The 13,850-nt window shown below is 45.8% G+C and overlaps 1 protein-coding gene across 16 annotated transcripts in view; it reads left to right on the plus strand.

Annotated features, from left to right (window-relative positions):
* The window catches only part of ITSN2 (intersectin 2), a 147,316-nt gene that overhangs the window by 131,393 nt on the left and 2,073 nt on the right, over nucleotides 1-13,850 (plus strand). For 11 of the 16 annotated variants that reach the window (XM_053201172.1, XM_027033291.2, XM_027033302.2 and 8 more), the window contains 9 exons: nucleotides 9-192; nucleotides 4,393-4,491; nucleotides 6,170-6,337; nucleotides 6,695-6,910; nucleotides 7,456-7,577; nucleotides 8,374-8,456; nucleotides 11,008-11,091; nucleotides 11,493-11,666; nucleotides 12,128-13,034. In XM_053201172.1, the coding sequence (XP_053057147.1) occupies nucleotides 9-192; nucleotides 4,393-4,491; nucleotides 6,170-6,337; nucleotides 6,695-6,910; nucleotides 7,456-7,577; nucleotides 8,374-8,456; nucleotides 11,008-11,091; nucleotides 11,493-11,666; nucleotides 12,128-12,285 (1,288 nt within the window). In that variant the 3' untranslated portion in view covers nucleotides 12,286-13,034. Of the gene's footprint in view, nucleotides 1-8; nucleotides 193-4,392; nucleotides 4,492-6,169; nucleotides 6,338-6,694; nucleotides 6,911-7,455; nucleotides 7,578-8,373; nucleotides 8,457-9,674; nucleotides 9,707-11,007; nucleotides 11,092-11,492; nucleotides 11,667-12,127; nucleotides 13,086-13,850 lie in introns of those variants that run through there. The other 5 variants (XR_008289647.1, XR_008289648.1, XR_008289646.1 and 2 more) reach the window with 5 other exon arrangements.

Here is a 13,850-nt window from a genome sequence, read left to right on the forward strand (position 1 = left end):
GTTTGCAGGGCCTTGCGGGTACGGAAGAAGACCGGGGGAGAGAAGATGCCCGTGCAGATGATTGGGGACATCCTGGCAGCCGAGCTGTCCCACATGCAGGCTTATATCCGGTTCTGTAGCTGTCAGCTTAATGGAGCAGCTCTGTTACAGCAGAAGACCGATGAAGACACGGATTTCAAGGAATTTTTAAAGGTAACTCCGTTCTGGAATCATGAGCAGGCCATCCCCGTTCCGAGCTGGAGACAGAGATGTGCAGCTGCACAGTCAGGACTCCACATGGGAAAGGGCATCCCACCAGTTTCCAAAGGAAACACCAATATGGCAGAGAATTTTCTGAGTGCTTGTGTTACCTTCCGTGTTGAATTGGTGTTTCTTGGCACTGGGGCCATAATTTTGCCCATCTATTAGTAGTGTCATTTAGCCTGTTTACTTAAATCAGCTATTTTATACACCACAATTTTCCAGAATGTCACTTTATTAATTTTGTAAATTGTATTTATTTTATATCCATCTTATGCCACCAAGGGTATAAAATAGCCTACTCAAATATATAAAATGCAGCAAGACAAGATGACATGACGTTAGTGGACGAATACAGTGGGACGAAAGGATAGGAGAGGACTAGGGCAGCTTCATAAACGCACATGTGGGACCCTGTCCTGTGCTCCAAAGTGCACCGAGATGTCCTCACAGCGTCGAGAAACCAATGAGAGGAGGAGGACATGATTGGTTCCATGATGCCATGGTTATAAACTAAAACCAAACACTTGGTAAGGAAAAGTAATGCTAGCACGACACTCAGAGAACACAGTGTAATAACGCATGAACAACACCCTGTGAGTGATCCAGCCACACGTTTCGCATGGCTGCTTGTTATCATAGAGTGTCATGTGTGAGAACATCTCCCTGGCGTCGTTCGGTAACAGAAACTATTACTACACATGTGACGGTGGCAAGGGAAATGAAAGTAAAATCTGTTTTCTAGCTTTTTTACATATCATCTTCTTTTTTTGGTTTCTGAAATAGTGCCTGTAGGGATCTGTTATACAGCCACAGTGCCTTAAGGGAGAATGCATAATTTTAATGTCTTCATTATCCAAAAAGAATGGAAACATAATTAAGCATAAAATATAAGATGTTTAGGCAGAGGATAAAAATTCCAACAAGAAAATGGAGTAAGTAATAAAGATAAAAGCACAAATGATATCAATATATCTAAGAACAGGTATGTTGAAAAGAATAAAATATAACTGTGGTAAATCTAATAGAAAAACAGAAAAACACAAGTAAAAGGAACAGACATGAAAATATTTCTTAAAGTAAAAGAGTATATAAGCCAAAAATATGTGCTAATAAATGTCAAAACATTGACAAAATTTGTAGTTTTCTATTACAATTTGAAAACTGCTTCAGTAAGAATAGAAAATCTGAAGATACTATTAGCCAAGGATAAAACTGAGTAGCTTACCCCCAAAAGAGGAGCTAGGCGCACTTGATGGACTTGATGGTGAATTCTAACTATAAAGGAATAGATTATTCCATACTATACAAACTATTACAGATCATAGAAAAAAAACAGAAATCCACCTAATTCATTGTTTAAACCAAAAGAGTTCCTGACCCCAAGGCCTGTTTTCATATTTGTATTTAATTACAAAAATGAGGGGCAGCTAGGTGTCTCAGTCGGCTAAGCATCCAACTCTTGGGTTCGGCTCAGGTCATGATCTCACAGTTCATCAGTTTGAGCCCCGAATCAGGCTCGTTGCTGTCATTACAGAGCCTGCTTTGGATTTTCTGTCCCCCTTTCTCTCTGTCCCTCCCTCACTGTGTGCACTCTCTATCTCTCTCAAAAATAAAACATTTTTAAAAAGAATTTAAAGTACTTTTTAGCACAGAGACCAGCACATAATAAGCAATAAATGCTAATTATATTTACCTTCCTTATGATGATCTTAGGGATGCAAAAATGATTCAATATAAGTAAGGCACTGAGGACCGACTCTTCAATTGGTGATAAGGGTGGGTGGCACAGGGTTGCTTAGAAATGAACTAGAAGAGGGGCGCCTGGGTGGCTCAGTCAGTTAAGCATCTGACTCTTCGGCTCAGGTCATGATCTCACAGTTCATGAGATTGAGCCCCACGTTGAGTTCTGTGCTGACAGTGTGGAATCTGCCTGGGATTCTTTCCCTCTCTTTTTGCCCCTTCCCCTCTCACCCACATGTGTTTTCTCTCTCTCTCTCTCAAAATAGACATTTAACAAAGAAAAAAATAAGTGAACTAGAGACAACATACAAGGGAACCAAAACCACAGACACAAACACTGGTCAGAATAAGATAAATGTGGGATTGTGAGTGCATGCAAATGTTTTAAAATAGTAGAGGGGCATCTGGGTGGCTCAGTTGGTTGAGCATCCGACTCTTGATTTCAGCTTAGGTCATGATACAGGCTCGTGGGATCGAGCCCTGCATCAGGGGGGCTCTGCTTAGGATTCTCTCTCTCTCCCTCTGTCCCCCTCCCCTACTTGTATGCTCTATCTCTCTCTCTCTTTCTAAAATAAAAATGAATGAATGAATGAATAAATAATAATAATAGTAGAACTAAAAATAGGATGTTTAGGGGAGCTTGGCTGGCTTAGTCAGTGGAACATGCAACTCTTAATCAGGGTTGTGAATTCAGGCCCCATGTTGAGTGTAGAGATTACTTAAAGATAAAATCTTTAAAAAAAATTTTTTTTTTAATTTTATAAACATCTTATAAAAAATGTTTATTTTTGAGAGAGAGAGAGAGACAGAGCTCGAGTTGGGGAGCAGCAGAGAGAGAGGGAGACACAGAATCCGAAGCAAGCTCCAGGCTCTGAGCAGTCAGCACAGAGCCTGATGTGGGCCTCGACCCCACGGACTGCAAGATCATGACCTGAGCTGAAGTTGGCTGTTTAACCTACTGAGCCACCCAGGTGCCCCAAAAATAAAATCTTCAAAAACAAATTGGACACTTACCTTCTAAGTAATTTTTTTAAATTTTCCAAATAGTAATAACAATAGGAATGTAAATAAGGTATCAGTGCCATCACAACTATAACAGTAGAAAGAATAAATAAAAAGTTTATAGTTTAATAATAAAAGGCATTGTGTTGATTACATTAACAACAAAATCTAGCAATAATCTGTGTGCTAAATGTTACTTTTTAAAAAGTCTCAGAAAATACAGAAAAAGCATGAAGATGCTTGCTGTAGCAACATATATAGATATATCCAAAAACAAAAGGAGGGGGCAGTTTTAATATCCCATAGTGGAAAACAAATAGGCAAATTATAGTAACTGTGCTTTTCAGTTATTAAAAATGGTCATCAAAAAAAAAAAGTCATCCAAGAGTACTAGCTACTCTATTCAAGTACTGTGTTAATAAAAGGAGTAGAGGCAAATAAGATGTGGTCCTTTGTCTCCTGGAGATAACAGTCTTCAAGATCATGGAGACATCTCAAACGGGGTACCACTACCTGTCTTCCCCAGTCCAGATGTGGTATCCTGATAAAGGTGCCCACGGATGATGACAGGGGCTCCAGAAAGGTCACTGAACATGAGGGAAAGCGTCAAGGAAGGGGGAGAGCCTGGCCAAGAGGAGTCATAATCTGAGTCTACATAAATGAGTATGAATTAGCCAAGTGAAGAAAGAACAGAAGGGACTTAGCAAAGGCTAATGCATTCATTACCTGGCACATCATGGGTGCTCAATAAATGGTAGTGATTGTTTCTAATAAAGCAGGGACAGCAGGCAGGCAGAGGCAGGGGAAATCACGAGCCGTTTAGAAGGCAGAGTTGAAGGTGACTCCTAGGTGTGTGGCAGGGAGGTGGGTGGTGCAGAATGGTGCTACCAACTCAGGGATGCAGGTGGAAGAGAAGATTTCATGAAGGAAGATGAAGACTTTGGGGTGTACTGAGGTATTGAGGTGCCTGTAGGAGGTCCAGGTAGGAAGGAGAGTAACTCGGCCAGTATGGGGCTCTAGGGAGGGTCCGGGTGGTGCCCTGGGACTCAACTGCTGGGGGTCTTTGGGCAGCACCTACAGTTAAAAGCAGGTAGAGAAGAAGAAAGACGTGAGGATTGGGAAGGAGTGGACTGGGAAGACAGCCGTCAATTGTTCTGGAAGCAAAGGAGGGCATGATGGCACAGGCTGCCAAGTCCACGTAAGAAAGAAAGAGCTGAAAAGCATCTGCTGGGTTCACCAACTGAAGGGAGATACCCCTGCTGTTAATCTGATATATATTATTTTGAATCCTGAGTTTTTAAAAGAAATTAGAAATCTAAAAGATGGTCAAAGTCAAGAGTATAGTCGGTGTTTCTTTTGTTCTCGTTGAAGCTTTGATTTCCTCATGAGCCTGTCCGTTATTTGCAGAAGCTGGCATCTGACCCTCGATGTAAAGGAATGCCCCTTTCCAGCTTCCTGCTGAAGCCCATGCAGAGAATTACCCGCTACCCTCTGCTCATCAGAAGTGTGAGTGCCCCAGCTGGGACAGAGGAGCCAGACCCCTTGAGGTCCACAGGGGCCGTAGTCAGGGAGCCAGCCCTGGCACATGGGTGGTGGACCAGGCACCGTGTGTGCATGCACCCAGACGCACATGTATGTGGGCACGCACACGAACACGCACATACAATCTGGATTAGGCAAAGAAAAGCCATCCAGTATCGCTTAGGTAACCTGTCCTCTTCCCCCCCCACCCCCCCAGGAAACTCCCCTGGGTCTCTCAAAGTCACGAATGTGTTTTTCTAAACAGGGCAAGTGCCCTGTAGGTCTGCATCTGTGGAGCCTGTCGTGAGCCCATATGGAGTCCACTATTGGCACAACCTTCCGCTCCAGTCTTTCTGCTGAGATCTAAATTCATCCACCAGCTCAACACCTTTCCCTAGATGTCTCAGGAGTCCCCAGCTCACTGTGTCCTACCCTGAGCTCATCACCATCCCCTTGCTGTTCCCCACTTCAACTTGGCTAACTAAACAGTCCTAAGATACCATCCATCTTTTAGCATAAGCGATGTGGGCCTCTTGAGCCAATATGCCTTCTAAGGAGAAGGTGTACTTTACAAAGGACTTTTCCACAAATTATCACTGATACAATTTTAATCATCTTACAAAGAAAAGCAGTAGAAATAATATAAGACCGTTACTTTTATCGATTATCCCTTGACCATTGATCTCTAAGCCATGTTAACTCATTATGGACCTTATGTTACAGAGCTTATGTTTGTTGTGATACAAAACTGACCCATTCATACATAATAACCCACAGTCCCTTACCTGAAATACTTTGAAGCAGATGTATTTTCAGAATTCAGAATTTAATTCAAAAATGGCATATTACATGATACCCCAACAAAGCCTGGGCATCACCTATAGCCAAACACAGTAATATTTCTACAGTGAAATACATGAATAATTACTTTTAAGTAGAATAAACAGATACATCTCTTCAGTTTAGGTCAGGTTTTGCCACCAAATGAATATTGAAGAAAAGCTTTAGGCTTTCAGGGCTTTTTCCCATTTTGGAGTTGTAAACAAAAGACGGTGGCCCCAGGTGGCCAGAGTCCAGACAGGAGCCATCTGCTGATGGGACTGCTAACTTCCAGAGGGACACGACACGGTTGTATGCCAGCCTCTATTCTTTTACATTTGTCACATTACTTTGAAGTCACTTTAGAATCAACAGTATGTTTTCCTACAAGCTGATGACATGATTTTATTCTATTTTTCCTATAGCAGAGGATTCATTGCTTTTTTCAGATTTATAAAAAAGATCAGTGACCCCAAAAATGTTATAAGCCATTGCTATTCAGCAAGTTAATACACTTATGAAAGCTGCAGCCAGGTTATGTGGTGGGTTCACCCTAAAGGCAATGGCTTAAATGACTGGGGGCAGGGAGGGAGCCACGTGTGGTAACGTATGTACCAAGACCAAGCCAGAGCCGCTGGCCACCCACAGGTTTCAGGGCACTTGATCCACGTAGCAATTGGCACTGAGTCAACCTGGCTCCCCAAGAACTCTGAGGCTATCCACTTGTTAAGGGCGAACAATCGTCTTACTGTCGTATACCCAGCGCCCAGCACATACAGCAGGCAGTAGGACTTCTGGGTGGAAGACACTCTACTTCCCACATGACGGAACCGCTCTTTTCCAGATTCTGGAGAACACCCTGGAGAGTCATGTGGACCATTCCTCCCTAAAGCTGGCTCTTGAGCGGGCAGAGGAGCTTTGTTCCCAAGTTAATGAAGGAGTTCGGGAAAAAGAAAACTCAGACCGACTCGAGTGGATCCAGGCACACGTTCAGTGTGAAGGTCTTGCAGAGGTGAGGCCTGTGGTGTTGAGCTGGGTGCCACTAGGCAGGCTCTGGGTGGGGAACCCAGTTCAAGCCTTCCCCTAGTGTGGACAGGATATGCCTCAGTCCAGCCCATGTGCACTCAGTGTCCTGCCCCTTCTTGGGCTATCATTTTCCTTTCTTAGAAGGGAAATGTGATATTTTTGTTTTGAGTTCTTTGAATTCAGCCAGTAGAATCCATATTCTGTGGGTAGAAGTCATCACTTTCCCATGTCAGTTTGGACTCTGAAGGAAAATCAGTGCACCCTCAGATCCAGGGCACGGGCCTCTCATGGAGCTCTGGGATGGTTTGCGCTGGGACTCACAAAGTGACAATTTCTTTTTAAGCAACTTATTTTCAACTCCCTCACCAACTGCCTGGGGCCCCGGAAGCTTCTGCACAGTGGGAAACTATACAAGACCAAGAGCAACAAGGAACTACACGGATTCCTCTTCAATGACTTTCTGCTTCTTACCTACATGGTCAAGCAGTTTGCTGTTTCCTCAGGTTCTGAGAAGCTTTTCAGCTCTAAGTCCAATGCCCAATTCAAAATGTATAAAACGGTAAGTGTCACATTCCTGGCCGTGGCATCAGGAGCATAACAAGGTGTGTCCTTCTCCTGGAGGACCTCCTTCCAGGATCCTTTCCTGTCCTCATGGGACACTCTTTGCCTGTCTCCAGATGGGTCACTCCTCCTCTGTCATTTCCCAGGGAAGAAGCCCCAGCATGTCTAGGTCCTCACTGTCCTCTAACAGCTGGATTCCAGCTTTGGATTCTGGCTTCCTCCCTGGCAGATGTGATATGATCCCTCCTCTGTCCACACTCAGCAGCAGGTCTCTCTGTAAAACTGAGACAAGGTGCTAAGTGTAGGTACTTGGAGGAGACACCCTGTCACATGAGCAGTCATAGACACTGGGAGCTCCTGTTCTCAGTTCAGTGACATCTCATCTGCCCAAGATGTTTTCTTCCACAAAAGTAAAAGACTCAAGAAGCTAGACCCTTCTCTCCTCCTCAAAAAGGCTCTTCAGGACAGACAGAACTCTCCCTAGATGTAGGTGGGTGGAGGGTTCTGGCACATTTCACACTCTGTGTTTTGGCCCTCTTTCAGCCCATTTTCCTGAATGAAGTCCTGGTGAAACTGCCCACAGACCCTTCCAGCGATGAGCCTGTCTTCCACATTTCTCACATTGACCGGGTCTACACCCTCCGAACAGACAACATTAACGAGAGGTCAGTCTTGACCACGTGTGACCTGCCTTGAAGCCTGGACATCTCCCTTCCATAAACGCACCTCCAGTCCGTGCTCAGTCCTACTAATTCTGTATCCTCGAGCTCTCCTAACCAGTGCCCTCCACCCTGGTCCCACTGGTCAGCCTTGGTTTAGATATGCTGGGTTACTGCAACCACCTCTATATGTGTCCCTGCTTCCAGTCTCTCCTTAGGATCTTCCAAAATGGGAGAGCCAGCACCTTGCTTCCTTAAATCCCTTCTGCAGCAGTCCGGGCTCCTTCACCTGATTTCTGAGGCCCTCTTTGTGTGTCTCAGCCTCAGTCCCATCCCTCTACTGCACAGGACCTGTACTCCAGCCAGAATGTCTTCCTTCTGCTCTTTGCCTGGCCAGCCCTGCATCCTCTACAGGATAGCTCAGCACCTGTGTGATGGCAAACCAGGGGATGCTCCTCCCCTCTGTGCATGTGGTTCTTGGTGTTCTTTGTACGGTAGAATGTCGCTCTGTCGTGCCAAATTGCCACTGATGTGGCAAATTGCATCTTCTATTTCTGTGTGCCTGCATCTTGCAAGTGCCTGGTGTCTTATAAACCGTGAGTAACTCTAGAAATTCTCAGCTTCAAAGTCAGTTAGCAAACAAGTCTTTCAGTTAAACTAATATTAGGTCTATGATGGGAAACTTGTCAAACCCAAGGTTAACAAAGGAGTAAAGAACAAATGCAGAGCTCTGGGGCTCCTGGCTGAACCTGGGAGGTACTCGGGAAAGCCACCCAATGGCTGTGCTCTGCTTCTCCTCCAGGACTGCTTGGGTCCAGAAGATCAAGGCGGCATCTGAGCAGTACATTGACACGGAAAAGAAGAAACGGGAGAAGGCTTATCAAGGTAGTTGGTGGTGCCCTACAGAGCCGCCAGGGCTCCCAGGGGAGGGGGAGGGAGAGGGTCCCACCCTCTGGACACAAGCTGCTGCTCCTGCAGGGTGGGACTGCACAGAGACAGCCTAAAGGAGCAGACTTGCTATGGGATCCGACAGCAGGACCTGCTTGGTGGCTCCTGCCCTTGGGGCCTCCCCGAGCCCCCTGCCCACTACACAGACGGGGTCACCCAGGCCAGCCCCGGGACCTCCCTTCTGTGGTGAAGGAAGAGGGTCCTTTTGCACAACCAAGCCCACTTCTGCATGGTCCGTTTTGCTTCACCCAACTTCACTTCTCTGGCCTGTTTCCCCATCAGCTCTGCTCCTCCTCTCCCACCCCGGCCTCTGCTCCGGCCCTCCTCCACATCCATCCGTCCTCCCTCCCTTGACACCAGGTCCTGGACCTCGAGGCCCTCCTCCTCATCACCGGCCCTTCACCCCGCCTGCAGTTCTCATTCTGTTCAGAGGGCTCCCTCGCTCAACACCAGTGACCTGACCCACCGCTTGACTCACTTTGCCCCCTGCACCCGATGGCAGGAAGTCAAGGCTCCTCCTCCCCCTTGTACCTGGAGCTCCACCCAAGCCCAAGCCTGTCTGTCCCTCTCCTCCCTCAGTTTCATGAAAATCATGCTGGGCTGCTTCCCCGAGCCCATGCTCCAGACACACTTCGACTTCTCCCCGCCACCAGCCAGGCTTCACACCATGGCATCTCCTGAGAAGCTCTGCGGACGGCAGTACTGTCCTCACCACCCAGACCGGAAGCGTGCCCTCAGCCCTCCTGCTTCTCTAGTCAGAGGCCAGGTCCTACCCCATTCTCTTCCCGTGTCCTGGGCCTTTCCCAGTGGCACAGACCCTCCAGTCTCCACTTAGGCATGAGGCCCCCATCACCATCCCCTTCATTCCTGGAGTATTCTTTTTACAGGGCTGAGTCTCCTTGCTGAAGCATCTTCCCCATTGCCTCCCAAATTAAGAATAAATTCTTACCCCAGACTCAGGGCCAATCCCCAGTATCATCTGTTCCCCAGCCCCATTTCCTCTCTCTGCTTCGCCTGTACCACTGCCTGATTGAACAAACCACCTCTGAGCCCCCCTGCCTGTTCCCCCCCCACCCCCAGGCCTTCCCTGTTCGGTCCTCCCTCTTCTGTTCCTGGCTGCTAGAGCTGCAGCTCTTTGTATGTTTTTTTATTCAGGTTTCCCTTATTTTGTTATATACTCCTGAAAGGTATGTGTAAATTGGCTTTTGCTGATTGAATCTTGTTTTAATGGTACTTCAAAAGCTTGCTATTAAAAAAATCAACGACTGAATGATTCGGAAAGCATATAATGATCTCTTAATTGGTAAAGATAAAAATCAAGAGTTTTTGTTAGTTTCGCTTAATATCAATATCTATACATATTGTTATGCATTTTCTGTGTGTTCTTTAGACATTTATTGATTACTTACTCTGTGCCAAGCCCTATGCTAGTCTTAACTGGACCTTCAAAGATGAATAAGGGGAACTTATTTGTCTTTAAGGGAAACTGAGTGTAGGTGCCGCACTGGAGAGGTTGGCACAAACAAGGTTGGGGGGCTTCTCATAAGTTCTACTTGCCCTAAGTTTTAAAAAATCAGTAGCTCACTAAGCAGCCTTTTTAAACCCCTGAGGGCAACACCTGCTTAACTACTTCATATTTACCAATCTGAGTTCACAGACCCATTTCCCTCCATATGAAAAGAGTTTTGAGTCCATCCTCAAATAGAATAAGGTCTTAAGTGAAACTGCTTTATAAGCTGAAGTGTTCACATGTAATTGGAATGATGTGGGTGGCAAATTGACTTTGGTACCTGCTAGTTAATTTTTTACCTTGCCACTTCTAGGTTCCGTGACATGGGCAGGTTCTGGGCTTTTCTAAGCCTCAGTTCTCCCACATATGGAGATGGCAGTTATAAAGAGCTACCATACAGCATAATTGTACAATTTACATAATAAAACTTTTGTAGAGGTCTAGCACATGCCTAACACAAAGTAAGTATCCAATAAATGTTAGCTGCTTTTAAGTGCTGAATGGATATAATGTATTTTTTTTAATTAATATTACCATTTGCTAGGCAATTGAGTGTTTATTAATACAAGGCTGAATACGCACTCTGCAGCGGCCTCTCCTGGCAGAGGAGATGGATAGGACACGGAATTTCAGAACCAGCAGGCTGCAGGACGCTCATAAGTCGAGGATGATGGATGCGCAGAGTGGGGCAGAGAGGGGGGAGTGACATGTGAGATTGGATGCACATCGTCAAGGCTGGGTGGGATTCAGACAAGCAGAGGTGGTGGACAGGTATTCCAGTGGGTGCCACGGCCTGGGCAAAGGCACACAGCAGCCAGATGCTGGTCTGCCAGGCCCAGTGCAGTGGCAGGTGACACTGGGGAGTGTCAGGATTGGTTAGAAGGACAAACTATACTCACAGCTCAGTGTCCTCCGTGCATTCCGTGCACGTCCTTCGATCTCAGAGAAGAAATTGACGTCACTTGTCTTCTTTTGTAGCTCGCTCTCAAAAGACTTCAGGCATTGGGCGTCTGATGGTGCACGTCATCGAAGCTACAGAATTAAAAGCCTGTAAACCGAATGGTAAATGCTTCTTTCATTCAACAGATGTGGTAACTGCCCTATTCTTTGCTGATGACTCTTCTGTACATTGAATAACGGGATGCTTTTTAAAAAGCACTGTTTCCAGTGCCACTAAAATGGTTATTGTACCAATAGTATCCTCACTGTCTCTTCCCAATAAGTACCGGTGCCCCTTTCTTCAGTGCTTCTGAGTAGAAATTGCACGAACACTTGTCCAGGCTCATGGGGAGCATTTGGGGCACTGGAGCCCACAAGGCAGATCTGGGCCCTCAGACAGTGCCCCTGCTGTCGTGGTTTACAGAGAAGCATCCATTTGGATCCTGCTTCTGCTCAAGGAAGGTCCTATTGTCATTTATTTTACGTACACATGTCACATGTGTCTTTGGTTTGTTTTTGTTCAGGAAAGAGCAATCCATACTGTGAAATCAGCATGGGCTCCCAGAGCTATACCACCAGAACCCTCCAGGACACACTCAATCCCAAGTGGAACTTTAACTGCCAGTTCTTTATTAAGGACCTTTACCAAGATGTGCTGTGTCTCACCATGTTTGACAGAGACCAGTTTTCACCAGATGGTAAAGTATAACTCGACCAGGGAGGAATTTGAATACTCCAGAATTTAGGGTCTAGATCCAGGGTACTTGGCTTTATTTTTCCCTGTGATACCTACGGGAAATGACACGGGCCCATGGGCACCTGCAGCTCGTGTGGGAAGTGGGTCAGGGGTCTTCTCAGGGGGAAAGGGTGGTCTCCGGCATGTGTCAGTCATGGACCCCAGTCACTCCCTATGTACACAACAGAGACATTGCTCCCAGCACCTACTGAATGGGTGAGACATGCTCTGCCTGAAGGAACTTGGATTCCAAGAAGGCAGTTTCCCTCCCACGGACCTCTCCCTGGGCATGCGTCCATGTAGTTATCAGACAGCCACTAACCAAAGGAAATTAACTGTTCTGGACTTGAAAGTCTTATGAATGTTTTCAGACACTCCTCCTTATAAAGAAGTAGCTTTGACTCTCACATGTCTATTCTCCAGATTTCCTGGGTCGCACTGAAGTTCCAGTGGCAAAAATTCGCACAGAACAGGAAAGCAAAGGCCCCACAACCCGCCGACTCCTGCTGCACGAGGTCCCCACCGGGGAGGTCTGGGTCCGCTTTGACCTGCAGCTTTTTGAGCAAAAAACTCTCCTGTAGGGGCCTCAGGGATCTGCCCAAAAGGCTGGGGCTAGAGACGGACGGTGCTGCCCCTAGGCTAAAGGAGCATCACAAGGCTTCATCCATCGCAGGCCACGCGTGCCAGGTCCGGCCCTCTATTTTATTGCACACTAAATAGCTAGCAATCTATGCAAACATGATCTTTCCTAGAAATAAACCAAACCCACAGCACAGTGCCTTGTATTAGTGTTAACATGTTTGGCTGTGTTTAGATGCCAAGGTTTCCATTTTCAGGGCTATAAAAAGTATTATGTGGAAATGAGGCATCGGAACAGCAGACGTTACCACTTGGTTGAATGTGTCCAGTGTGGGTGGTTTTGGTGATGCTGTAACCATTCCACGCCATGTGACCTCTGCGGGGTCACAGCCACTCAGGAGGCGAAGGATCGGGAAGAAACGCTGCAGCCTCAGCGCGGGAACAGCCTGATACCGAAGTAGGTCTACTCGTGCACTGAATGAAAACAGAAACTTGATCATTTTATTCCTGACTAGATTTTATCATCTCTGCTCAGACAATATAGTTTGAAATCTAAAGGGGAAAGCTTGATTTACTTTAAATACTGTGAACTCTAATGATGTGGAAAATATTTTTCAACTTTAATTTTCTGAAGTATAAATTATTTATGTAAATTCCTTGTTTTTGCATATTTCATAGGACATGCATCTTTAAGCTTTATCATTGCCAATATGTACAGAAAGAGAATAAAAATATAAGTTTATGAATGTAACTTCTTTCAAAGCTTGACTGATTTACTTTCCACCTGAAAAGCTCTTGAAAGGTAAGTTCAGGGGTTGCTTGTAGTGAAACCAAATTTCCTTTCTGTGACAGTGGCAAAAACCAAGAGGGGGTGGGGGAGGGAGGGTGTGGTGCCTAGGAGACCCTGGAGCCTCGTCTTGACTCTGACTTGCTCCATGACTCTAGTAAATTGACCTACGGTTTCTGGGGCGTGGTGTCACTGATGGCTAGACTGCTGATCTCTGTGGGAGTAAGACCATACCTTCTTGAGTCCTTCTGCCTACTTGGTTGAGCAGGAACCTCAGAGGTAACTTCAGAGTCAAGAAAATACATAGGCATTAAACATCTTCAGCAGGACCTCGGCCTCCAGCTCCAGAAGCACCTGTCTCTCCCTGTCCCCTGTCCTGTCAGACCCACATCCACACCTGTCAGCGCTGCTGGTTTGGGCTCTGGATTTTGTAGTGTGAGATTTGTTTTGAACATTGACAAAAATCAGGTCTTACCCACTAAATTCCTGGGTTAATGAGTACAACTGGAAAAAGATCTGCTTTTTAGAAGGAACCACGCAGGCTATAGGAGCCTTGATTCTCAGGGAGCACATCTTAGGGAGCTAGATGAACAGGAAAGATTCAAATGTCCCTCCACCACAGCCCCCGTTTCTGTCTAAACATAACCACTGAGCAAAGAAGGGCTGGAAAACATAACTCAGAATGTTCAAGTTAAAAAAAAAAAAAATCTGCCATTCTGGGTATTAATCCTGGGTACTTATTTGTTAAAACTTAGATGTAAAAGAAATATGGCCAGTGTC

The sequence above is a fragment of the Acinonyx jubatus genome, chromosome A3 (genome assembly GCF_027475565.1).
Source record: "Acinonyx jubatus isolate Ajub_Pintada_27869175 chromosome A3, VMU_Ajub_asm_v1.0, whole genome shotgun sequence".
Classification (NCBI taxonomy): Eukaryota; Metazoa; Chordata; class Mammalia; order Carnivora; family Felidae; genus Acinonyx; species Acinonyx jubatus.